The sequence below is a fragment of the Cynocephalus volans genome, chromosome 6 (assembly GCF_027409185.1).
Source record: "Cynocephalus volans isolate mCynVol1 chromosome 6, mCynVol1.pri, whole genome shotgun sequence".
NCBI lineage: Eukaryota > Metazoa > Chordata > Mammalia > Dermoptera > Cynocephalidae > Cynocephalus > Cynocephalus volans.
Genome location: NC_084465.1, coordinates 40,896,360 through 40,923,787, shown reverse-complemented (window position 1 = coordinate 40,923,787; position 27,428 = coordinate 40,896,360). Strand labels below are relative to the sequence as shown.

At 34.6% G+C, this 27,428-nt stretch overlaps 1 protein-coding gene across 1 annotated transcript in view; it reads left to right on the top strand.

The window, feature by feature from the left end:
* FOXP2 (forkhead box P2) overlaps positions 1–27,428 on the top strand; it is a 256,065-nt gene that overhangs the window by 122,096 nt on the left and 106,541 nt on the right. The window contains exon 4 of the mRNA XM_063100811.1: positions 21,985–22,059. Within this exon, the coding sequence (XP_062956881.1) occupies positions 21,985–22,059 (75 nt within the window). The remainder of the gene's footprint in view (positions 1–21,984; positions 22,060–27,428) is intronic.

Here is a 27,428-nt window from a genome sequence, read left to right as displayed (position 1 = left end):
GGCTTCTCATAGACTAGTACTGCACCTGATATATTGTAGCAATAAACCTGACACATTATAGCTATTACTTAACCTCTATTGCTTTTCTGAGCATGCTATTTACTCATTAATTCATTCATTCACAAGCATTTATAGGTTGTTTCTTATTTGCCAGGCACTTTGCAGGGGTCCATGAACTTTGATACCTACTTGCCTTTGTTCCTATTTCTCCATTAGTTTATAAGGTCATTCCCATCCCACTTGTCTAGTTGTCAAACTCCTACACATACTTCAAGGACCTTACTTTCTGGAATCTTCTCTAACTCGTCAGAAAGAAATAATTTGTCACTCAGATTTATTTCCAGGGCATGTATTGTACTTTTATTTTATCATCCCAGATGTACTAGTTACAAAGATAGGTTATACTGTATTTTACTATAGTTATTTGGCTACTTCTCTAGCACAGTCTCAGACCCTAAATCCTTAGTGGTAACAGATTGCATTTTACTCTGGTTTATAACCTCACCCCCAACGCAATGCTTGACACATGGTAGATACTCAATAAATTTTTGCCAAATTGAAAATAAGTCTGCAAGTATAATATTTATCAGCTTATTTCTTTTTGTTTGTTTTTTGTAGAAAGAAACTTATAAGCAGACATGAGTATCATTAGAAACATGATATAGTTCACATTACCCAGCCGCCTCTTACATTACTAACATATTTTGTCTTTGTTTCAGTTAGGCAGTCTGTTTATGAAATACTAATTCTAATAATTCCTTTTCCTGGCTAGATAGCATGTAAGATACTTATTTAACAATAACAATTGATTCTTTCTACTTTTATCTTTGTCTAAATATTTTCTTCTCTGATTCGATCTTCTGGTTTAAAATCTTATACACACATGAATATTTTGCTTGCAATAAGCCCTTTACCTCCTATTTAGTCTGTTTTCTTTTGAACAAGATGTACTGCTTCATTGCTCTGTATTAGCCATGCTTCTAACCCCAGTAAATATCAATCATACTTTTAGTAGGTATATTAGTCCATTACCTATCCCTTATAACAGAGTACCTGAAACTGGATAGTTTATAAGATAATGAAAATATTTCTTACAGTTTTGGAGGCTGGGAAGTCCAAAGTACAGAGAGTCCACCTGATAAGGGCTTCTTCTTGGCAGGGAGTCCCTGCAGAGTCCCATGGTGACCAGGGTTTCACATGGTGAGAATGGCCAGAGCTAGAGAGAGCCAACCTCTCCCTCACTCTTCTTGTAAAGCCATCAGAACCATGCCCATAGCAACCCATTAAACTATCAACCCATTACTCAGTGAGAGGATCCATCCGTTCACAAGGGCACAGCCCTCTCGATCCAATCACCTCTTAAAGTCTCCACCTTCTACCACCATATTGGGGGTTCTGTTCCAACATGATGTTTGCTGTTCCAAACCACAGCAGTAAGAACTGGAAGAAGTCTGCTTTAAAAAAATGATATTGGAAATATATAGGATTAAAAATAAGATGTGAGGATTTCTCAAATATAAACAAACTATACTTTCTACATGATTTTTAGGTATGAAACTTTTATGAATTAATTATATCTATTGCATTAGCCATGTGAATTTTGTATATTTTCACTAAAACATTATCTAAATTTACTGTGGAATTTATCAGCTGCTCCATAGGAGTATAGATTTACTTTCGTCATGAAACAGGAACTCCATAGAAGAGCAGGTCAGAGCTTACTGTTACAGCTGCTCAAGGATGACACAGAGAACCAAGTTTCCTTTTAGCCTCCACTCTGCCCCCGTGTAGGCTTTGTCCTCGTGGTCACAAGATGGCTGCCCCTCCTCCAGGCATCCTGTCAATGTTCCAGGAAGAAAGAAGGGGAAGGCAAAAGAGAAAAGGCAAAATACAAATAAGTGTGTGCCAGCGAATCTGCCCCCCTTTAATAACAAGCTTTCCCAGAAGCCTCACTCAGTGGCTTCTGTGTAAGTGTCACTGACCTGAAGAGTATCACATGAATACCCATCACTTCAACTGAGTTTGTGAAGCTGATCATGTTTAGTCAGGCACTTTGTCACACTGAACCAATTTGGGATTCTTTTGGTAGAGAAGAAGGGAAGGATGAATTTTGGGACAGACAACTAGCAGTGTGTGCCATTGACAGTTTATCAAACCTGTTTTTACCAACTCATTGGGCCCTAGGGATACATGAAAAGAGATGTTATGATTTGAGATACTTTAGTCACAAGACTTTTTGTTGTTTTTTCTTCTAGGAAAATCTAGTAATGCACAAATCTATTTACTATTTGATGTGAATAATGTTCAGTGGGTTATAGGGTTTTAAGTTTTAATATTAAAGACTCAGTGTATACTCGGTACTGGGTAAACCAAAATGCAAAGTAAACTAAACAAAGATGATTTTTCCCCTTCAGGAAGTTATTACTGAAGGTTGGCAGTGCTGGCGAGGCAGCTTGATGGAACATATTTAGGTGATGGAAGAAACACTGGATAGTTTAGAAAAGTGAAGCATTTGCATATTTTGTAAGTAAAGAAGCAAGTGTTTTTTGAAGGGCGGTAGAAAAAAGTCATGGAAAACATTTTTTTTATTTGGATATTAACATATTTGGTTCTGATATCACTGGAAAGCTTGAAAAAGTCCTGACATTCCTCCCAAATACAGTGAAAATAAAAGATGCGTTCCATAGTTTTATTATATTTCCTGCAGCATTCTGTATTAGAAGCAGCTGCACTAGAAAAATAGATACTTTGTGGGGCACCTAGAAGAAGGTCCAAGGAAACCTTGCTCTCCCACACCTCCAGCCCCCACTGACACATACATAATTCCTGCTGTACTTTGCCCCCATGATTGATCATTTTATGAACCCCAGAATTGTTTGCCACCGTCCCTGTTTTACCTGTGACAAATCAGAAAGTATCAGTAAATTTCCCAAGGACCCAGGGTCAATTTTAGTTTTGTTTGATTATAAGGTCTTTTTTCCATCACCCTTTTCGGGATATATTTGAGATAAATGAATCATATCCTTGGGAATTCTCAGTTTGGATGAAGGCAGAAGGATCGGAAGGGCAGAAGTGTCTCATTTTGTAAAGGCTGGCTGTCTGGTTGAGAGCTGCCCCATCTGGGGGAGGAAGAAGGGGAGGTTCCTATGCCACATGTGACCTTGCACAACCAAACCAGGATTATTCTTGTGCATGTTTGTCATCACTACCTCCGGGGCACCATGAGAATAAGAATTAGTCATTGGTTTGGCTCTGAGATACAGTAAATGCATAATGATTTGTAATAATCTCACCTCCTGTAACAGGTCTTGTATGTTTTCCAGTAATTATCTATAATGATATTAAAATTAACTTAGTCCATCTTCTTCTTTAATCTTGTGGTTTATGGAACTTATGCAATTGGATTTTGTCTTTCAAATGAAGAATATAGTATACTGAACTTTTCTTTAGAGAAATACATCATAGATTTAGAAAACAAAGTAGGCTAAATAACCATATTATTTTTATTCTCTGTAGTAAAATTGTTAATTTTTAAGAATTTGTCTACCTATTTTTATCAGCTCTTCCTGTATACAGTATCATTTTAATTTTATTTTTAATATTCACCTGCAAAAAGGCATTTTATATCTCATTAGGCCAGGAAAGTTCAAACCCTAATACCGGCAGATGTATAGTGGACTGGGTGCTAGATAGTAACAGGGAGGAGTGGGAAATATATTGTACGGAGAGCTCATTTTCCTTTCTGTGACATGCAGAAATATATATGCATTTGGTGCGTAGGACTCTTGGGTACTTTCTGATTGGTGATTTCAGACTCTTTGAGGACATCAGAACTTGTTGGAAGCAATGTACTTTATATTCAGCTTTCTGATGGAGCACTGGTAAATGGGTTACTCCTACTGAGATGTCTTTCCACCAATAAAGAGTCAAAATAGCATTAATTCTCAATGTCACGCCAATACAAATTTGTTTAAAAGAAACACCTGTTCAGGGCTAATTGATAGTGAGGAATATTTCTTAAGAATAAAATTGGAAATGATTACTTGAGGGATTGATACGGTTATGTTACTTTGCATTCCCATTCAATAATTTCCAACACTCTGCTAGACGAAAGCAGAGGGGGCTAATATATTTTCTTTTTGCTCCCATCTTTTTGCTTGCTGTTCTATTCAAGTAGATATTTATTTAATAGAAAGAGAGTTCAGGAGTAATATAGAAATAAATTGAAAAGCCTACTCTATAGAATTTCACTTGAAACAAATGATTACCATGCACCAGTGGAAAAACCACAAGCTAAAAACAAAACAGCAGTACAGTTTGCAAAACTGGTGTACAGTATTTCTATGCATTAGAATTTACATCCTCAATCAGTCCATCAGGGAAACACGACTAAATGTCCTCATTGTGTTAGACACTTTGCTAGGCAGACACCAGGTACCACAGAGAATTCAAAGTTGTTTCTATCCTCAGGGAGTTGACAATCTGGCTGGATAAAAATTTAAGATAATAATCATTCTTCTAAGCCATTTTAAACAAAATTCGTAGTGTAAGGTTAAACACACACACACACACACACACACACACACACACCTGCTTGACAGGGCTTTTTAGAGTGCTCTATGGAATAAATTGGGTTTCTCTTTTCTGTTTAGTGAATCTACTGTCACTTATCGATGAGCAGAATAAGGTGTTCTTCATTTTTGTGCCTCCTGAGGATTTGGTTTTGGTTCTTTAAAATGTGTAGAGGGCTGAGTTCCAGAACCTAAGAGGGATATTGAAGTGTGAAAACAAGTCTAAAGATAAATAATATGATAGAGATTATTAAAGGGAAAATGTGAGAGTATGTCACAAAAGGGGTTTACCCAGATTGAAAGGTGAAAAAAGTATTTCAATTTTTTTTTTTTTTACATTGAGAAATATCCTCAAACCAAGGGTGGTAGACATTTATTTTTTTCTTTATCACTGAGACTAAAACAACAGTAATAGGTGCTCTGTTTTTAATATGAAAACAATCGCAATACTTTTCACATCAGTAAAGGCTTTTAAGAGTTAGTATGTTCTATGAAAAATGTTTATAACTACTGTTCTAAGGTCTCTTTTCAATGTGCAAATAGCCTTAATTTTAATGATTACAAAAGCCATGTGTGTTTGCAGTAATTCAGGCAATACAGAAGTGTGAAGAATTAAAATTCACCTGAATTCCAACCTCCCAGTGATACATTTCACATTGATGTCAGCCGTATTTATGTGTGCATTCATGTGGCATCATCATGCCAGTCTAGAAATGAATGCAATTTTATATTCTGTAGCACCTTTTAAGCATAAACTAATCTATAGTGTATAGTTTAGGGCCATGGAAAACCATGAACATGTTATAAATGACCTGGTGGTGTTCTGTTTATGCTTTGTAATAAAGGTAAGAGGCCAGACTCTGCTTTACAGGAAAGGCATTGGGTTCAAGGTGTGACTTCACCACTTACTGACTGTATAACCTTCAGGAGGATAGTTCAGTTGTGTAGCCTCATTTTCTTTTTCTGTCAACAGGAAAGATTTGACTCAGTCTCTAGATTTAAAAATTTATTATTTTAATGCTTTATTTTTAGCAGAAGATTATACCTTCTCAGTAACTTATATTTACAAAAAATTAATCTTCTTTATGTGTTACATGACAAAAGTTTTAACTCTGATAATAAGTTAGTTTTTCCCTTAATAGCAAAACAAAAAGAAACAAGATTATTTTAAAATTTGGAAATTTATGACTCATTTATTCAGGTCAAAATATTCTGATATTCAGAGAAAAAAGCAGAATTTGTTGTTAGAATATTATACAGTGTGCATATTCATTACATACAAATACAGTTTTCATTCCATTATGTTCCACATGCCCCATGACATGACAGCTTATCTGTTTAGAGTACTTTTCTATGTGTTCAATTATATATGGAAGGTTTTTAATGAAGAAAAATAAAATAAGGAATATTTAGAAATATAATTATATAGAGGTCAGAACTGTGAAAATTGCTTTTCTCACAATCACTATAACTTAGCTTTATTGCTTAAATTATATAGTATTAAAAATTATTTTTATACTCCTAGAGTAACCAGTCTTGGTTCTTAGTAAGAAATTACAATATGTTTGTCTAAATAGTTCTCTTCTTTTTTATAGTCACTTTTGAAACAGTGTTTTCCTAGTACATTTGAAGCCATGCATTGAAATGTTTTTAGATACTGTGAAATTTTTTTTTAAAAAATTTTTTTAAGGAAAAAACCTTGATCCTGTTTATTATCATAATGACTTGTATTCATAAATCATCATCTGTGAGTTATGGGAAAGAATACAGATCTGGGGTCAGAATAGTTACAAGCTGTGAGAACTTCGGCAAGTCACTTAACTCTCCTGAGCCTCAGTTTCTCTTATATGGTGAGAGTTGCTAAGTAATGTACACGAAGATGTATTTAAAAATGTAAGCTTAAATTAATATGTTTAGTATTTTATGTTTCTAATATTATGTGAGCTCTTGTAAAAATAAAATTCTGAATGAAATACTGGACTAAGAATTTAGCCATTTAATGTTTACTTCTTCAGAGGTCAACAGCACGTAAATAAACAGATTGGCTTTGATTGTTGCTCCATTTCATTATTGTGCATGCTCTCACTCATTTTTCAAGAAATAAATAACATCTTTAGAAATCTCTAACTTAATTTCCAATTCATAATGGAAGATTAAAGGGAGACAGTTTTGTTGACAGATTAAATGGGTATCTTATGTTGCACCAGCTAGAGTCTAACTGAATGATTTAAATACATGAACTGGAAGAATATACAACAATGATAATCCGACTTCCTTTTTAATGCTCCTGAGTATGTGTTTGAGTTGAATACACACCAAAACAAGCTAGATCCTTTAAAAGATGAAAGTAAACTTCTGCTTGTTAAATTTTGAAATATGTTTGTTAGAACATAAATGGAGTCCAGTTTTGGAAAGAGAAATATCCAAAAGATTCCACAATTATCTATGCTACAAACGCATTTCCAGATAGTCTGTAGAATTTTGCTTTATTTCCCATTAATGTATTTATTATCGATTCTCTGATTACATTTCTTATTGAAGTTTAGCAGATATATTTTTATGGTTTTTAATTTTTTCGTACAAGTAATATATGTGTTATTTAAAGAAAAAAAAAACTCTAAAAAATTAGTACCATTGTATGTCAGTAACAAAGGATGCCAAAAGTATAAGGGATAGCATTATTTGGTATTGTACTTATTCCTAATTAATATTAGCCAAATAAATATTAGATATGGCTTCTACAAAGCTCTCACCACTTTCTTAAAGACAGGAAAAGTTCAAAAAATAAAATATTTTCAAAATATTGGATGCGTGCATTCCTGTTTGGAACATCCACATAGCCACTGAGATTAGTGTGATGTGATTTGTCCTGCAGCTGCTTCAAATTAAGAACAGGTGTGGAAGGCAGATTATGCAAATACTCATATTAATGTAATTGTCAAATTGGTGTGTTTACCATTGTGCTTTTAAAGAGTAGACTCCTATTTTACATGTAAATGAGCTTCATTCTTGAGAGCAGCTATTGGGTAATGAAACTTGGCCCTGGCTTAGAAATGAGTAATTTCTAATAGTGCACAATTCTAAAATTTGACATTTTCTTTACCAGTAACTTCTTTCATATAAAAAAATGACAATTCTATATTATTTTTAGTACATATATAGTCATGATGGTTTTGTCAAATTTGATTTGATTCTAGCATTGGACTACTATTTTCTTTTTTGTGGTCTGCAGTGATTACTATGATAGCTTTTGATCTCCTTACATCTTTTTGAATTCAGAAATCAGCTTTCCGTCTTTATGGATCTAAACTCTCAAGAAATATATTCTTTGGGGAAATTGAATTTACATTTATTTTAATAATAATTTTACCTCGTGGAATCTAGTTACTTTTACTTGTATTTTAATATTTAAAATGTTTAAATACTAATTTTGGTGTTTCAAACATGTTTTGTGAATTTAGAACAGCCTTTTAGTACTAGCTCATCCGTGTATATCTGTGTGATGATTTTGTACTTTCCCAGTGTCATGGTTCAGACACCTCTGCTCCAAAAAGGGCTCTCTCTTAGTCCCTATCTGGTCTTCTAGGCCCTTTAGTGACAAGCATTGTGGGCCATTATATGGAAGTGGGTGACTAAGGCAAGTGAAAAGGGGGATTGAGGAGTCAGACAGTGATCTTTTTTTGTAATCTTTTTTTCCCTCTAAGGAAACAAAGATTCTGAAGCATTTATGATTTTATTTTGATTCATTAGCATGTATTCAGTGCTTACTTTGTATCTGTGGTAATGTGTTCATGTATGCTTTCTCATTTCACAGAATAGGCACCTGGGGCTTAAAGAGTTAAATTACATTTTCTAAGGTCATGTGGCTGGTAATTTCAGCTGGATGTGAATTCAAGTCAGATTCCAAATCATGTGCCTTTTACCCTTTTATCACTGCTAATATACAGCCTCTTAATTGCTGTTTAAAATATCTCAAAGTTTTCATTTTTGGAAAATGAGATTAAAATAAAAGGGATAGCAAGGTATTAAATGTAAATACTGCCTTTTCTTGAATTTCTTTATTGTATGGAATCCAAGTTTATTGATTTGTGAGTAAGATAGAGCAGTTGTTCTCAAGGGAGGGGATGAGGGATGCATGGACTCTGCACAGAGGGGGTTTAGTTTAACATTAGAAGATTCTGCTGGGGAAAAAAAAAAAAAAAAAAAAGAAGATTCTGCTGGAATGACTCTGACTGCCTTTATTCCCTTTTCTCTTATACCCCATCATCCCCACCTGTTGGGAAGCACTGTTGCGATGTCAATGTGAGTTGGTAATGAAGTTAGATATTTACCCAGCAGTGTGTGGAATAATCTTTTGATCTGAAAGAAAAAATGAACGGTAGTGATGGACATCTCAGAGTTTTCCTTGGCACCATAGGAGTTTTCACGTCAAATGGTTAAGAGATGTTCTGCTGGAAAGAGTGTATTTTTTACATTATTGGTCCTCTTCTTCCAGGTTTCCTCTCTTCCTCACATCAAAATCAGGAGAGGGAAGAAATTTATAGGGACCAAATCATAATCAGAGATGCCAGCAAGATAAGCTTCTGTATGTGCAACTTGCATCTCTGTTCCTCATTAAAGAGTCTATCATTTGTCATTATTGGCAAAAAAAAAAAGGAGCTGCCACTGAGATCAACAGCGGACAAAAAGTAGCTGATCCAAGGGCTGCTGCTGCTTCCCCTGCAGGGATCAGAAGAGGAACTGCCATACCCTTCAGTCCCCTCATATGTTCCTAGGGGTGACCATGATCTGAATTGCTCCCTCCTGAGGAGTAAAGCATGCAGTAAAAGAGACGCTGATACTTTCCAAATTTGGAAAAATTAGTAGTATGATAAATGTTTTGTTTTGATATACAATAGATATAGCAGTGGATCTTCATGCTTTATTCATTGAATCGAATCCTAATTTTAAAATATGAAAATCAAGTACAATGTATTTTGAGAAGTAAAATTGAATCAAATTAAATTTTAAAAATAATAATACAGTAAAAAGCATTGAAAAAAATACATTCCCATTAAAAAAATCACTAAAAGGTAATTAAGTGCCTTTCCTAGTTCACAAACTCCAAGGATAGCCAGGGTTAGTGCCTCTAAGAAAGCACCATGCCCTATATAAGCAAAGCAATAATGCTTCATTTTATTCCTACCGATTACTACTTTTGATATTTCTGATTAAGTTGGTGACAAATGCACTTCAGAGATACTTTGAATAGAGTTTTTTACTTATAGTTGATGCTTAGAAGTATATCTCTATAATAAGACTGTCAGCTACAGTGAGATTTACACTAAGAAAAATATTAATAACTTTATAGATACTTTTTATTACTTTTTGAGGAAAAAATTCTAAAACAGGTTGAATGCTATATGATACATCCAATCTGTTTCTGTGCTGTTTTATTCTACATATTAAATTATTTTCACTTGTATCATTGTGTAGTAATTTTATTTTTCTCAACACTTGAATTAATATGTAAAATGTAATTTTTGTCTTAATCAAGAAGTACTTTTGTTTTGAAAAATATTAAGTCCCTGCCCTAAATCTTTGGGCTCAAACCTTATGTCTGTATCTTCTTGCGCAATGAATGTAGGTGAAAAATCTAAAGTTTTATTCTGTATTAGGTGCCTTGGTTTGAAATACTTATAATGTAGATTTAGAAATTGGGAGTTAGTGTAATATGTTATGCCCGCGATCCTGAAACCCATTTCAATAGATTCTATGCCCTGGTATTTGTTTTAGAAATAATTGCATGTAAATGTAGTTTAACATCTGTACTATGTCTCTTAATCCTAACCAGTCATTTTCTATTAGAGGTAGACTGAAAATCACATTAAGAAAAATATATCATCTGTGAAATTATACTGTGAATGCCCCAAATAGCAAAGAAAGGGGCAATATCTAGTTAAATCTAGTACAAAGTGCTCCTTTATTCTGAACCCCAAATTTTAAAAAGTTCAATTTACTTCCTTAGTGCTACATTATAAAATTAAACTCAGATCATCTGTTTTCCAAATTTTCTTATTTAGTTTACCACAAAACTTTCTTAGAAATGAAAATGTACTACTATATGAAATTAGTTTACTTTTTGCATTGATAATACAGAATTTAAGTGTTTTTTGTATCTCTAAAGGCAATACAATTCAGATAAGTTAAATTTTAATACTCTTCTGTTCTCAAAAGCAGAATTTTCCAAGAAGAATTATGATCCTGAACTGACTTTTATATATACTATGATTTACTAGTGTACTTAAGGAATTTGGGGAGGAATATTAAGGAACAAAATACATGTAAAGTCATAGGAAAGCAATGACTGGATGAAAGCGGAGGAGGAGTTCTTGGAAACAGTTATTTCATGCCATCATAAAGATTTAAAAGAGTATCTTGTGTCATTCTACATTGGTCATAGTTACTTCTTCGGGATTCCACTGACAAGATGGTAAATACCTCAGAAATGTTTTTATGTCTTTGACTCTTCATTCATCCTCCAAGACTAAAGGCAGGTGGTGTACACATTTAATAATGAGAAATGTGAAGAGCACAAAGGCCACCTTGCTTTACATGGGACTCTTGATGATCTGGCTTCTGCTTCTCTTTGTCCTCATGCCTGCCACCTTCTCTTCCTGAGAATTGTTTTCTCTGACCTTGCTGGACTGTCCACAGTTACCTGAGCACATCAGGGGTCATAGACCTCCTCCCCTTCCTACAGTGCTCCTTTGGTTTTAAACGTTCCCCACCTCCAACCCCCATTTGTATGCTAATGTCCTTTATTATCTTCCACTCGAAAAAGACTTATTCACCCCCTGTCCGCCATCTAAGTACCCCTTCTTGATGCTTCCATAGCACCCTGTGCACACATCTGTCACAACACTTAGGATACCCATGAATGTAGTTTGTCTTCCCAATTTGCCTGAACACTCTTGGGGATAGTGATTTCTACTTGACCTTGTATCCTGATTCTTAACTGAGTGGGTGGTGTTCCGTAGTGTCCTGTTGAAGTGAGATGACAATGTATACATAAAATCTGTTGTATCTGTTAATTATCATCTGTTTGAAATTTTTGTTTTCCACTCTCCCGCTGTTCATGGGAAATTCATCTCCCTATTGTTTCTCAAAAGGGCTTACAATGATCACAATAATTCATTGAACTTTCAAAAGGAAAGAACAGAACTGAGGCCACCAGAGGTGGGGAAGGGGGAGGAAGGGTCATCCAGAAATTGGTAAAGGGCCACAAAAAATGATTACATTGTGTGATGTTGAACATTCTAATTATCCTGAATTGAGCATCACATATTGCACACAGGTATTTATATTCTACGCTGTACCCCACAGATATGTATAATCAGTTGTTTCACTAAAATAAAAAAAAAGAAGAAAATACAATTAATAGAAAAACAGTATTCTCTTGAACAAAACAAACATGCATACAAGTAATCAAAATGACAATAGTTCACCAGGACTCTGCAGGAATATCTCGTGCCAGAAGTGTCTGTTGACCGCTGCCTTCACTCTCTCTCAAAATATAATAACTTCATTGCTTGTAGGAGCGCTATGCGCATCTTTTGTTTTTCAGTGACTTTAGGCACATGAAAGATACTTGATTAACATCCCTGGAGATTCAAGTTGTATACGTACTCAGGAAACAGGTGTAGGTCTTAGCCTCCTCACAGACAGCATCTGGGTCATCTGCCCTATGCTTGATTTTAGCCCTACCTGTGGAGACAGCCTGGCTTTCTGGGTGAGAGGTTTCCATATTTTTTCTATTATTGGCTCCTCTGCTGAGATTTCTAACAAGGGTGCCAATTAGTGCCAGTTACTATAGCAGCTTTCTGAAGTGAATAAGAAAGGGATTGACTAAAAAAAACAGGGTGAAAAATCTGACTTTGACACTGTTACTTTCTTTAATCTTTAATTCCTCCGTAGTTTTTAAATCTTAAAAATATCTTATTTTAAAATTAATTTAAAATCTTATTTTTGGAATGTTAGTGGATTTAATTGGTTGATATGAACTACTTTAAAATCTCAGATCCTCCAAATACCTATGGCATTTGCATTGGGACCAGTAAACTTTCTTTATTAATGTTTACCTAGACTTTCTTAAAAAAAAAAAAAAACTATTTCTTTTTAAATTATTATTACTTAGAATCTGGTGAATAAGAAAAACTGAACGAATATATAATCTTTAATTATGATAAAAATAAAAATACTAATGCCCATCAATCAGTGCATTAATAAATTGTGCCCATGTTGATATTTTATATTTAACATAATGTTTTATTTTGCCATTTTCACATATTGAGTTGTGATTTGTACAATATAAAGTCTGATTATACAAGCTGATATTTTAGGGAGGGGAAAAATGTATTAATAAATCTGAAAGCATAACAGCAATTTGTGATTACTTAACTTTAGTTTGCAAACAATGAAAAATGAGGGCAAGATCATGACTTTTAGCCTAATGTTTGTTCTGTTCCATATAAATGAATTGTAACCTAAATTTCACTCTAAAACTTAGTTTTAAATCTATTAAAGTTTAATCCTAATTTTGGCAATGTGGTCATTGATTGAAATATATTAGTCTTGTTAGTTTATATCTTTGATTTTAAGTCATAGAAATAGACATGACTTAAACAAAAAGGTAGACTGTACTGAAAGGATATCGAGTTGCTCACAAGTACAAGGAAAAGCTAAACAAAAACGTGGTCTCAAAATGGAAAAGGAGTGGAGCAGGATCTGAAGGACAGGCTCTTTGAGTCCAAGCCATTGGACTGGATGAACTCCCACTGTTCATTATGCAGATGTCACATGCTTCGAGAATCAAGTTCCTGTGAGAGGGAGTTTGATTGGCCTAACTGTGTCACCCACCCACCCTTGGGTCAGTCCCACCAATTTGCATGTAATGGGGTGCAGAATGAGGGTAGTCCTCAAAGGAAAACACAGGTGCTGTTACCAAAAAGGGGAATAGACACAGGTAGGCAAAATCAACAAGTTTCCTCTATTGTAACTTCAAATTGGTTTCCTACTAGACTGCAGTCTGATTTTGTCAACAATTTTCTTCTCAAAGAATTTTACTCTTTCAACTCCAAGAAAATTCAAGACAATAGAGAAGTAGAGAGAAATAGCACCAAGTAACAAATGTGTGCATGAAGATTCACTAATTTGCAATTATACCTCAATCTATGCAAATTATGTTTCTGATTCTAAATAAGTTTGCTTTCTATTTAAATAAATACAGTCAGCTACATTTTTTATTGGAATGATTTCTCTCTTAAGGAAATAGTAATCCCTAGTCTAACTTTGTAAATTTGCATTTTCGTGTTGTGTTGTGTTGCCAATGAATGGTACCCATTTGGCACATGTATACATGGTAAAAGAAAATATACTCCATTTAAAAAATTTTACACTGATTCATGAAGAAACACGCATAAAAATGATAAACTTCTGTAAATCAGTTCCTTCAACACTATTCTCCATGACCTTGGACTTTTCTTTAAAATCTGGTGGACGTAAGGACTCCCCATCTGAGCATAAGCATTAGTCTCTCTTGTCATTCCCGTAAACACCCCACCACCACCTCCACCCGCTTAGACATCTCCCTGATCCAGCTGTGTCCCATCATTACTGATGACAGAGACACTCTCGCTATACTGTGTCGTCCTCTCCGACCCTCCCCCTACTCCCAAGCAAGTTACTGAATATTCCTATAGAAAATCACAACATCAGGCAGCATTGAGCGTCTGACCTCAGCTTAGCCTTCATTACTGTTTAGCAATTGTTTCACAGGTCTCTCAACACCTTACTCTACTTCTCTCTCTACACAGTTTCCAGCCTTCATTGTATCCATAAAGCCCCTGCCTCACACCTGTTCACTTTTTCCTCAGTGACTTTGCCTTCTACTTCAGAGAAAATTTAGAGACCACCAGGCAAGAACTTTTTCTGCCTCTCTCATCTCTACTCCTAAAGCAAACTTATATTGACATCTCTAATTACGCTCTTTTGTATCACAGTAAGATCTTCTCTCCAAGGCCAATTTCTCTTCCCGTACATAGTAGCTACCCCTGCCCACCTCTTCCACGACCTTGTCCTGTCAGCTGTACATTTACACTCCTGTATCTTCAAAGTCTCCTATTTTTCTGTCTTCCCTTCCTATCTTTAAAAACAGAAACACCAATGAAACAAAATCATATGTCTATATTAGTTTTATATCAGGCAATCTTCCTAACCCTCTCCTGTCCTTCATCATGAAACTTTTGGAAAGAATTGTTTACACTTCAACTTCCATTTCTTCTTCAACATATTAGTTTGATTTCTGTCCTTACTGACCTTCTGGAATAGTTCTACTTAATAACACTGACCACCTCACACAGTTGTATTCAATTCTCATCGGATTAGACTCTGTCAAAACATTTGACTGACAGCACATCTTTGGCCATTCCTCTTCTCTGACTTTTGTTGGCTTTGCTTCATCTTCCGTCCATAGCTTCTTGGTTCATCTACTATATCAGTGTTGCTAAATTCTGGCTGCACATTATTGTTACCTGAGGTGCTTATTTAAAAGAAAAAAAAAAAAAAAGCTCTATCTCTACCCCAGCACAATTAAATCAGAAGCTCCAGGAGGTGGAGGCCAGCATCAGTGTATATACAGAGCTCCCCAGGTGAGCCACTGCAGGCAAAGAACTACTAGTTTACATGGTGTCTCTGACAAAATGTATCCACTCCCTATGGCGCTGCTGCCACAGAAGGTGGTGATTCTCAGGTCACTATATCTTACTTTTTACCTCCTGTACTTAAGGCTTGAATACCCAAAGATCTGCTAGAAACATCTACCTAGATGCTCTGCAGTCACTTCAAATTTAATGAAGCAAATTCTCTTTCATTCCTTAAAAATTTTCTTCCTATCATCTTATCTTGCTAGTGATAGCACAGCCTACTCCCAACATCCCTTACCCTTCACTCTCTCTCTCAGTCACTCTGGTGGTCTTCACATCCTCTAAAATTAGCCCCTCCTCAAACTGGGTATCCATTTCTCATTTCACTGCTACTGCTTTGGCCCATGCCATAAGTAAATGTCTGGTAAACCTTCAGACATCTTAGGCTGCCAGTCAATTCCATTCTAAACCCACTCACTCTCGCATGTTTTCTGCTTGTCTCCTTAAGAAAAAAAAAAAAAAGTCTACTAATCCTCTTTACATCAGGACATAATAGAAACTTTCTTTGTCATATATATAGAACTGTTCAAGTCTTTCCAGCCTTGTCTCTTATCGGCTGTCCCTATCAATACCATACCCCTGCCTTACTAAAATTATCACATTTCTTAGGCACAATCCTTAAACCCTTTGGAGTTTGCCTTTCTTCTTTCTTGCTTTTTTTTTTCCAAGTAGGAAATTCCTATTCATTCTTTGGGAGTCGGCTAGAAAATGCCTGCTTTCAGTAAGGTCAAACTGTACTTTTTACTTCTTCGGCAATAAACTTCTCTCTAATGCTGGGGCTTTTAGCCTGGGTAGGATTCATGGAAAGAATTCAGGAAATCAATGAATTTGGAAAAAAGTATTCTCATTTTCACTTCTAATTGAAACTCAGTATTTTATTCTATTATGAATGTAGGCAACAAATCACAGTAGTATTAGCAGTGCCTATGATTTTGTCACCAATATAAATTACACATATTTTCATGTCTCATCATTATTGGAAAAAATGTCCAGAAATATTATTTACATTTATTACTACCTCAAAATTATAGCCTGCCACTATATCTTATTTTTTAATGCATTAATAAGGAAGTGCACATTAATTTTTCACAAATATAGCTTTTTAAATATTTTGAAAATTGGATCTCAATATAAATGATTTTCTTTCTAATTCCTTGTATTTTATTTTATGTAAGTAATTTTATTTTTTCTGAGAAGCCTATCCCAGATTGCCAGAGGGGTTCAGAATACAAAGAAAATATCATGGCATTTACTTTGTTTCACCCCACTTTACAAGGCTGTTTTCCCCAATCTCCTCTGGAAGCAGAAACAAATTTTCATTCACTTATATATCCACACGGCTAATATAGTTTATAGCACATACTAGGTACTGAAAAAGTGATGTCTGACTCAATAATAGACTAAAAGAATGAAAAATTACCTATCAGGCAAATAACCTGAGCAGGGCACAACATTTCTCATAGACCCTCAAAATCACAATCACCAAGATGCTTTTTAAAATGCATACCCATGGACCCTACCCCAGATCTTCTGAATCTCAATCTGTAGGAATGAAGCCTTGGCTCTGCAATCATAACAAGCTTCTGCAGAGATTCTTTTATACACTGAAGTTTGAGAACCTGTACAGTAGCATATATTGTACATACATGGTGCACAGTGGCCTTAAAATAAATAAATAAACAAACAAATAAGTAAATAAATAGAAGCATGCCCTTTTACAAATAATTTCAACTTCCTGGACTTTATTTCCCTCTGCAAAATGATTCTTAATGGTTGCACTATGTTCTCCTCAATATTGTATGGGGTTTGGAGTCTGTGCCACAGAAGGAAGTAAGGCTAATTACTTCTTTAGAATGAAGAATGAAAATTCTTGGTGCTTAGGTTGATTTGGTCCTCTGGGGTACCTGTTTCCTGCTTCTTGTTGACTGACTCCCAACAATATACCAACTACTCTGATCCACTTGCCTTGTGAAACACTCAGATGTTTTCCAGACATTAGTTCTCTTTTCTTCACCTGTCTGTCAGAGTGAGGCTGTTTTTAATCTGTTTTTCAGAGATGTGTTGGGGAAGAATGAAGTAGTGTGAATTTAAAAAGCCAACAAGTGTCATCCTGGTACAACCCAATGGCCACACTGTCTCTGCGACAATTTCCATCAGATATGATGAATGGCCTGGAAACAGGCAACCAAACCAGCAAACGAAACTGTTGAAGTGAGAGAAATACTAATCAACTGTTCATTTTGTTATTGCTTTAAAGTTTGATTTGTTTTATACCATGCGAAGAATGTCCATATGTCTTGAAAAGCTGAACACTTTTTCTTTAATTCTTGTACCTTTAAAATGTAGACCACTGTTCCCTTCAGATATTATTTTACCCTGAATATTATAAGATACTAAAGTTTAAACATTTTAAAGAAAAAATTTGAGCACTCTTTCAGCCAACCTCAAGAAACAAATTATAATTTAAAACATTTTTATTTGTTAGGAAAGATCGATATATCTTTCTGATCTATTTTTTTAATGAAAAATACACCTTTGTCAACTTGGCAAAAAGTATTCTCTTTCTTATAAGTTATTTTACCTAGTCACTGAATACAAACTCATCCATACTAACTTACTTTGCTGCACTAGGATTCTAAAAAGAGAAAAGTACGTCTTTATTCATGTGGAAGAAGCTTTGATTTATATCATACAGTCTACCAATATATTGACAACTATTTGAATACATATACAATGTCTTGGGAATTTTTGCATCCTTTATAGTATGTAATAGTGTTTTATACATAGTAGAACTTAATACTTTTTTAATTTGAAGAGAAAAAACGGAATGCTGTTCTGAAGCAATAATGATAGCTTATAAATATTAAGTACATAGCTAATAAATATTAAGTATATGGGTGCCAGCACTGTTTTAAGTACTTCACAATTCACTGTATTTAATTAACCCTGTGATGGTGTTACTTATTACCTTCTTTCTGGAAACAGAGGCTGGGAAGAGCTAAGTATCTTGCTCAAGGTCACACTACTTGTAAGTGTTGAGTCAGGCTCTGAGCCCTTGCAGACTGTCTCCAGAGCCAGTATTCTTATTTTCAACACTAAATGACTTACTCTTTATTGTTTTAACAGAAAATTACAGTGATCCATATTTAACTGAAGAATAGATTCCTCTGAAGTTAATGTTGAAAGCCCATTCCAGTGAAAGCCATTGTCCTGGTCTTTTCACTGTTAAAAGGTTCTTTGGTGCTTATTTGAAACAGATGCAAACACTTAAAAGATCCATTCATATTGTGTTTCCCTGTGATTTGCTGGAATATGTCAGGTTCCCTCCAGGAGACCCATTTCTAAGTGACTGTCTGATTTCATTCATCTTGCTACTCTGGTTCAAACCTGCAACTTCATGGGTCTGTTAAAGCATGGTTGGTCAGGCGTTTATTAGCATCTCTTGCCAACATTCTGTCTCTATCTGTTGTACAAAGCTTTAGAGCAGCCGTGAGAAGAAACTGGGTGGGTTTTCAAAGCACAATTTCTTCATCCAAGCCTGTTGGCAAGATACAATGACAGGCTAATGGTAGTGCAAAGTTTATTCTCACATACTTTTAACTCCAGGAATTATTAATTGGGAGTTACTTAAAAGCCGTTGCCTTTTGAATGCTTTGCTTTTCTTCTAAGTTATTGTTCTTCAGTAAATTCAACAGTAAGTCGACCTCCTCTTTTCACAAAATTTTGCCTTTTAACTTTATTCTTATTGCTTACTCAACTCTTGACTGTTTAACTGTTATATTTTATAATTTGTATGCAAAGTGACAGAAGAAGGGAAAGGTCAGTATGAGCCCTCCGTGTGGGGCATTTTTAAGTCTCTCATCCCCAAGGACAGATCAATAATAGTATCATTTTAATGTGCTTTATTTCTCTCTATGGTAACCTGAATGATCTGCCATGAGTGTTTTGGTTAATAAGACTTTCTGGTTAATAAAAATAAGCCATGTCAGGGATTTTAGAGAATCAAAAAATAATGAAAATATACTATGTATCAATCAAACTATAACATTATATCTTTTTTAATGATTCAGAAGGTCCTTCAGAATCTTGCTTTATGTCAAGGTTACTCACATGTTTGTTATTCAAACATGTTATTCAAAATCACTGGAGGTGGTCCGTTCTGTTCTTCCTGATTGCATCATGGGCGCATGCTCAGTAAGCAGTGGTGTTCATCGTTGTCACCCCAAGAGATGGTCATTGTAGCAGTCACCTTGATGCTTTGGGCACAGGTGGGAATTCCTAAAGGGGTCTTAAGGTTAATCTGTAAGTTTTACTGTTATAGTAAACAAGCCTTGGGGAGGGGTTTTGCAACTCAGTAAATATCTTTTTCCTCTCTTATCTCTGTATATTTTGTCAGGGTATCCTATGGGGTAACCATTTGCCCTGAGGGGTCTCATGACTGAGGAGTGGAAAAGTAACAAAGTGTCCTCTGCCGGGAAAATGGAGTCAGTTTGGTTCACAGGCTTAGCCTTACTCTGTTTCATAGTGAGAACTTCCTTCTCATAATGAAATCCTTCTGATATTTTGGCATCTGTCTCCCATAAATGGTAATTATGCCATTTTAATTACAGAATCTTTTGTATATTTTGTATATTATCACGGTACTTGTACATTGTCTCAAAAATTCCTGTTCATGTATTCCGCAAGGGCTTAGACTTACTCCTTTCTGTATCTTCTCTTCTGACCTGACTGGGATGGAAAACTTCAGCGTCCCAAAATGTTGAGTTAATATCAGAGACACAAATTATAGTATTTTATTTGGTTTGGGTGGTCTTGAAGGATTTTACGATGATACTGCTTGTTTAAAGGGTTTAATTTTCAGTATTAAATACAAATAGTATCATGGCAGTTTTGGAGTTCTTGTGACACTCACTTATTCTTGGTTATATGTACATGAGTCTATTTGATGGCTTTTTTGTTAGGCTGGTTCATTGTTATAGTATGGAGTAGCATTTCATTTTTTAAGGATGCTTATGACCTTGTTAAATGGCAGCCCGAAAATCATGTGGCTTGTTTTGATTTTAACCAAAGTTACAGCTGCCTAGCTGTAAAGCAGTCAGTTTCTCTTATTATGACTAGTTCTTCAACTTGTACTGTTTTAAATTGCCTGCAATTAGCATATTTCAACCTTATTTTTAGGTTTAAATTGCAGTGTGAGAGTGTACTCTCCTCTTAGCTAATTAGTGCTATCAAGGAACAGTAGGTTACCTCATTAGTACCATGTGCATTTAATTAAAGAAGAGAAAATTGGAGTTAACCTCATAGTTAATATTTTCACAGAGTGCTACAATGCCAACACCTTCAATTGGAGTCACACCCCTGTGTATCTAATTATGCACTGGTGCCAAATAAGGTTAGCAAGGGTACTACAAGGCTGTTGACAAAATAATTTAGATGAAAACGTGTTTGTTGGATTCTGACAGTAAAATATAACTTGAACATTCCCTCCCCTGCTCCCTGCCAGTCCTCATCTGCCAGCATCAGGTGACATACTTCTTCATAAGAAACAGAAGGAAAAGGATATTTTGGAAGCCACTTTTCTGTTTGAATTAATGTTGCTCTTATCTTGAAGAAAACGGCATATAGTCGTGTAAAGCATATACAATCCGTTTCTTAAACAGAGCCCCTGAACTTCAGAGATGTATTTGAAAAGAATTATTTATAAGATGTAATATTTACATGCATCAAACCACTACAAATACTCCCTGACACCCTTACCACGTCCCTCCTTGCTTTTCTTCTTTTCTGGTGTAGTTATAATTTCCCTTGTGTATCTTATGAATGGGGATCATCCTTTTATATCATACATGAAGTCTAAAGATGTGTTGTCACATGGTCTATTCAAATGCAATGTAATCCTTTTGCCCTTCAGACAAAATCTTTGAAATGTCTAATGCTACTTAGGTAAAAAATGACATTCCATGTCATTTATCAATAAATAATCACTTTGCTTTTACAGATAAAAATGCAAACTATACATTTGAGTATATAGAGTAGTTTTCTTGCAAATGGTACAATTCAACAGGTTTTAACAGATATTATGGAGCTTGGCTCCATAGTCTTAGATATATTTTAATGGCAATAATTGTGGTATGGTAATGCATAGCCAAGGCAGCTTATTTAAAGAGATTATTGTGATTGTTCTCACATTTCGTGGCAAGGCGAGATTTATGTTCATTTGTATTGATTACAATTGACTACAAGTCAAAGGTTAGATTTTTCAGAATTAAATAGAGATAATTAAATTTTAAGGACCGATAGCATGGCACACTCTAAAATCACAGTGCCATTTAAATCTATAGGTGTATTTATCACTATTGGCTGTAATTTTAGCTTAGAAGTGGAAAGTGAGATTCTTAAGGCAGGATCGTTGTAGATAATTAGTGGATTTTTTGGTTATTGGTTAATTCCTTATGGTTCAAATATTCAGCTTCACATCTGCCAAATTCCTATTTTTAATATCTATACTAGTATTTACTGTGAGACAAAGATGGAGTAGTCTCATCTATGTTTACCTACCAATGTAATAATCCCCAAAATTAATTTTTAAAAGTGATAATGTTCATTTTTAGCATAATCCTTAAGATTAAAAAAAAAAAAAGCCAACTCCTGATTCTCTTTGTTTAATCTAGGAATTGCTTCCAGAAACAAAATTATGTGTCTGTGGCCACTCTTCTGGTGATGGGCATCCTCACAACACATTTGCAGTAAGTTATACTGGTCAATGAGAAATTCAGCTACTAAGCACAAGGCCATGGACCCAGTCCTGTCGATGATCTGTGATTTTCAATAGCCAATCCCTTCCATTGGTGCAGATAATCAAGAAATGACTAATGTTAAGACACAGATGTAATTAGTTGGTTTTCTGTTACTACTTGTGTTCTTCACTTGCGTTATATTTTATTGAATATACAACCTATACTTTCTGTAATTTGATGGCATTAGAGTTTACCTTAAATATATAAAGCCTGTAGCACCATTACACTTTTCTTGAACTTTAGGAATAATTTGATGGGAGAGTGCTGATATGCAGAAAATAAATGGATAGAGATTATAGACTGATACAATACGTATTTTAAGGAAAAGTTACTGTTCCACCATCTGTAAGTTACCATATAAGTATGCCAAGGCTTTTTCTTTTTTCTTTTTTTTACGTATTCTCTCTTCCACTGTAATGTAACATGTCTCTTTGGGCTATAATATTCAATTAAAGTTGCTTTCATGACCCAATTCACATAACCAGTTAGCCTTAGAAATGAATAGTAATCCTGAAGTGTCCGTTCAAGAATTTTTGAATAGAGCGATTTCATGTTTCTATTTAGCATGGATCCTACCCATGTTCTTAAGAAATCTCTAAATATGTAAAGTCATGTATTTTCATATATAGAATTTTGCTTGTTTCTTTAAGAATTGTTGTACTTGTTTAGTCTCAATGAGCTAGAGTATTCCTATATTGACTCACCCCAAATTTATTTTTTTTACTACCCTGTACATAATATTTCTTAATTATAATTGATAGAACACAACAAAACAGCCTTATGAACAAATAATTAGTATCTTCCTGAATGAAGAAGAAATATCTAATTCCATACCTTGGTTGTAAAAAGCAAGAGAATTTTTTTTTCAATAAAAGTAGTGTCAAATCAATATGGAATGGTATTATTTCTGGAAAATACGAGACTTCTTAAAAATGTTAAATGCAATACATAAATAAACTCAGAAGTAGAAACAGCCATAACATGTACTAGTCTGTGGAAATAGTGAATGTAGAAGATTGGGAATACATTTTGTATAAATTTCGAGATGATCTAAAATGATCTGGTTTGGGATCTCACTCATTTAAATCATAAATTATTTGGCATTCTTGAGCTTTCTTGTAATATCATTTGAAAAGAACAGCAAAAATTAAAAATTTGTAGTAAGTTTTGCTGAAGTGATGTAGTTGAATTTATGTGAAAGACTAAAATAATCTTAATTGCTAAGTAATCTCTAAATAGTTTTAAGAAAGATAAATTTAAGGTAAGCTTCAAACAGTAACTTAATAAAGAATATTAATCCAAAAATATACTTTAAAAAATAGCGTATTAAAAATGGGACAGTGTTCCTAATTGGTAACACCTTTTTAAAAAACATCCCAATGGAAAAATTGTTTTTATTAAACTGAAGTGATCTGACTTTACTAACAGTGTTTGTTCTTTATCATAAACTATTTCTACCATTTAAAAAATTCTCTATTCTACTGACAAGAAAAGAAATTTATGGCATCAGATCTTTATATTTTCACTGGCATTTTCAAAATGAAATGAGACACTGAGAAATTAAGTGATTCACCAGAGGCCTTATAATTCCTCAATGGCAAGTCTAATTTATAGTTCAAGTTTGTAATCACCAGTGTATTGGTCTTTTCAAAGGTATGCCAGTTGTTCATGGCTGCTTGAGTGTGTGTTGAATAGGACTGAGGTTGTTCCATGGGTTTCAGCCTGCATCTAGGCTCTCAGAAAGGAAGAGTACCTGGAAGGTGAGGTCTGTGATGGCTGGTGGGGGAGGAGTAGCACGGCAGTGCATGACCAGGTGTTTGCCATCCCTATAGTGTGCCCATCTTAATACTTCAAATTAGCCACTGAGTGACTTTACAAATGATGCTTCCTGGCTTCGCAACACGAGTGAAACATTATTTAAATATCATTAAGTAGGTGCTTGTTTTTTTTTTTTCATTGATTACATTAGATAGAAATTTCTGCAAGTTAAAGTGGCTACATAATGTGAGAGAAAATCAAGACACAACTGAAACAAATACTATCTATTATTTATAGTTGACAGTTGCTGTCATGGGTATGGCTCTCTTTTAGTACTCATTAAATTTTAAAAGTACCGATATGCTGGGATGTTACTCTTCTAAGTCTGGAGCACCATAAGATTAGTGGTAGGCTAAAAGGAAGAAAGGGGTAGAAGAGACAGATAGCAGTACCTAAAGCCAGTCATATTCCTTTATCATCTATGTAAGGGACATTTAAAATAAATTGTGAATCATTGTAACAGTTCTCAAATTTTTAAGAGACCTCCATGGTAGGTCAAGCTTCACAAATAAAAAGCCAAAATTTTCAGGCATGTGTTCCAAGTTGGCAGATTAAATTAACTTATTCTCCCCCCCCCCCACTTCACTTAAAAAATAAAAATTTTTTAACTTTATTAATGAGTTTAAAGTGCCATAAATTGCAGGGGGAAAACGTCACAATTACCAAATGTAGATGAAAGCCCGAATTACCTTAAAGAAATAAATGATGTTACCTATTTTGATATTAAACAGATATCAAAATTTCTCCATCATACCATCCATCCTCTTTCAGGTATTAAAACATCAAGTCACTAACAAAATATTCAATAAAAATATATGTCATAGGGGTATTTTCTGGTGTTTTGATTTACTGATAACCATCAGACATTAGCCATACCTCCCTATTACCACATTGTTGAACAGTAGTGATATTTATACATATCCACTAATTAATTTATTTATTGTGCCTCTGCCAATTCATTGCAGTCCTGGGCAGTTATTGTACCCACTCATACCATCTCTGCCTAAAAACTGTCATCTTAAATTCTATCTACCTGTTCTATTTACAAGAAATATTTGGACTCCATAGGTTGTATATTTAATATTCCAAGAGTAAAAATATAATATCTGTATTATAACTTGGAAATCGACAGGAAAAAGCATTAATTTCTGACGTCAAAAGACAAGAGTATGAGAGTAAGAGAGATTGATTGTGAGAGATTACTTTCCAGTGCTTGCTTTTCACATTCAATTTGTTCAAATGATGTGCATTTTAACTCCAATCTGAAAAAAATCTTCCTTTATTTTACTTTACTTTCAAACTCAGTACAAGGATAGATAACTTTCTTTTTTTCCTGATGTATCAAACAGCTTTACAAATGGCTGACTCTGTCAAGATCCTCAATTTCATAACCTTTGGCTTCCCTATCACAAGATAGTAACCGAAATACACTGCCCTATAACTAGACCCTGTTGACACCTCATCTGCCTGAATGACCTCATTAACACCTATCTGCACATAATCTTATTGTTAGTCTTGCCTACAGGTTTTTACACCTAAGTGAATGCTGTTTTACATAGAATTCTGCTTGTTAGCTCTAACTGCTAAGGCAATCATGTTGAATGCTTAGGGTCTTTGTCTTTTGGCTCTATTTTTAAAACCTTTAGCATTGGGCCAAATGAATTTTTTGATGATCAAAATATGTTGGACCTATAATCTAAAAGTGAGACTTGGCTGGCCTTGGTGCAACTGGTTTATATCTCATTCAAATTGAATTACATTGACTACATTTGGTCTTTCCCTCTATAGGCTTTATATTCTGTTGTGATCGCCTCCCGAATGTTTCATTTTGATTGGGATTGTGGATTGGAGGGAGTAAGAAAAGGGGATAGTGATGATTCTTAAGTATACCTTTTTTTCTGTTTTGAATCCATCCTTCTGTTTAGGTTTTTCATATATTCTACCTCTCACCAAATAATCTATCCTGTGGGGTCTGGAATCAGCTTTCTGGTTTGAATATTGAACAAAGTACTTGGCCTTTCTTAGCCTCATGCTCTCAATCTGTAAAATTAGAACAATAATAGTACCTATCTCATAGGGTAGTAACGGGGATTAAGTTTGATAACCCTAAAAAGGACTTAGCATGATGACTAACAGAAAGTGTGCAGTAGATGTTGAGTCAGTGTAGCAGCATCAATATATTCTTGCTTGGACTAGATAGGCAATTCTGTTTGAGGTCAATGTAAATATATACATTTAGTATTAACACTAGTATTAAAAGAGGCATTAGGCATTGTACCTTGGGTCATGGTTAAGACAGATGGCAGTGTTCCCCACTGAGAGAAAGGTATTTATATTCTTTCACTGAAGTTGAACACTGACTTATTCCCTCACAAAAATTAGTGTTATTCAAATGCTTTTTGATTTATTAAGTGGAAGGGAAAGAATGCTGCCTCACTAAACCTAAATGATGTCCTTCTGGTAGCCAAGAACTATCATGGCTAAAAATACGTGGAAACGTGATTGGCCCCTCAATTGTTTATATCCAGCTGGAACACACAAAGATAGAAAGTTGGGAAATTCATGTAGCAATGCCTGGTCACTTCCAGTGTTTTCTTCCTTCCTCTATTACGAATGTATTGGCAGAAAGTAACCAGCAGTTAAAGATAGATTACTACTCATTAGTAGTATTGATAGTTTAAACTAAGATGCTGGAGACAATTAACCAGGGATAATGTTGCAGTACATTTTTTGGAGGATCTTTCTTATAAAACCTGTATTGCAAGATTTAACTCTGCATTAGTATAAATATATATTGTATAAACTTGATTTTATTACGAAGCAGTACTTGTTAGATTTATGTCACCATGTTTACTTCTGCGTTGTTTTTATCAACTCTTATGATGTATTGGTACTAAGGTTCTTCAGTAAGAAATAAACCTTAAGATAATAAAATATTTTAAACTCGTTACAGCTGACTTTGTTAATGTCGTAAAGATGTAATATAGTAATATGTAAGATATAATATAACACTACTATTAAAAACCTTCCAGGTGCTTCATCTGAAACAGAAAAAAGGTTTCTGTTTTTAAAGTCTTGGCTTTGAATGCACCTTCTTGATTAATCTTTTTTCCTAGTGTAATTCAAGATATTCATAATTATCTTTACACACCTCACTCAGCTGGCATGTTACTCCCTGAGCTCAGTTGATTCTAGAGACCTCTCCTGAGTGATTGCCTCTCACCTTGTATTTTATTGCAGTATTTGAGAATGCCGTGATTTTTCTTGATGTTGGTTCCAAGAAGGACCAGTAGCAGAGATTTTTCAATGGAAGTTTCTCTTTGAAATTTATAATGAATAATTTACTCCCCTTGATGATTCACCAAAGCATTAGTATGGCAGAAATCAGGGGCTGATGAAAGGATTATTTATTTAGTTATCTGGTTTTGTTGTTGTTAATGTATTTTTCATCGAATAAATTGATACACACACTAGAATATGTATATGGCAATAATGTGAAT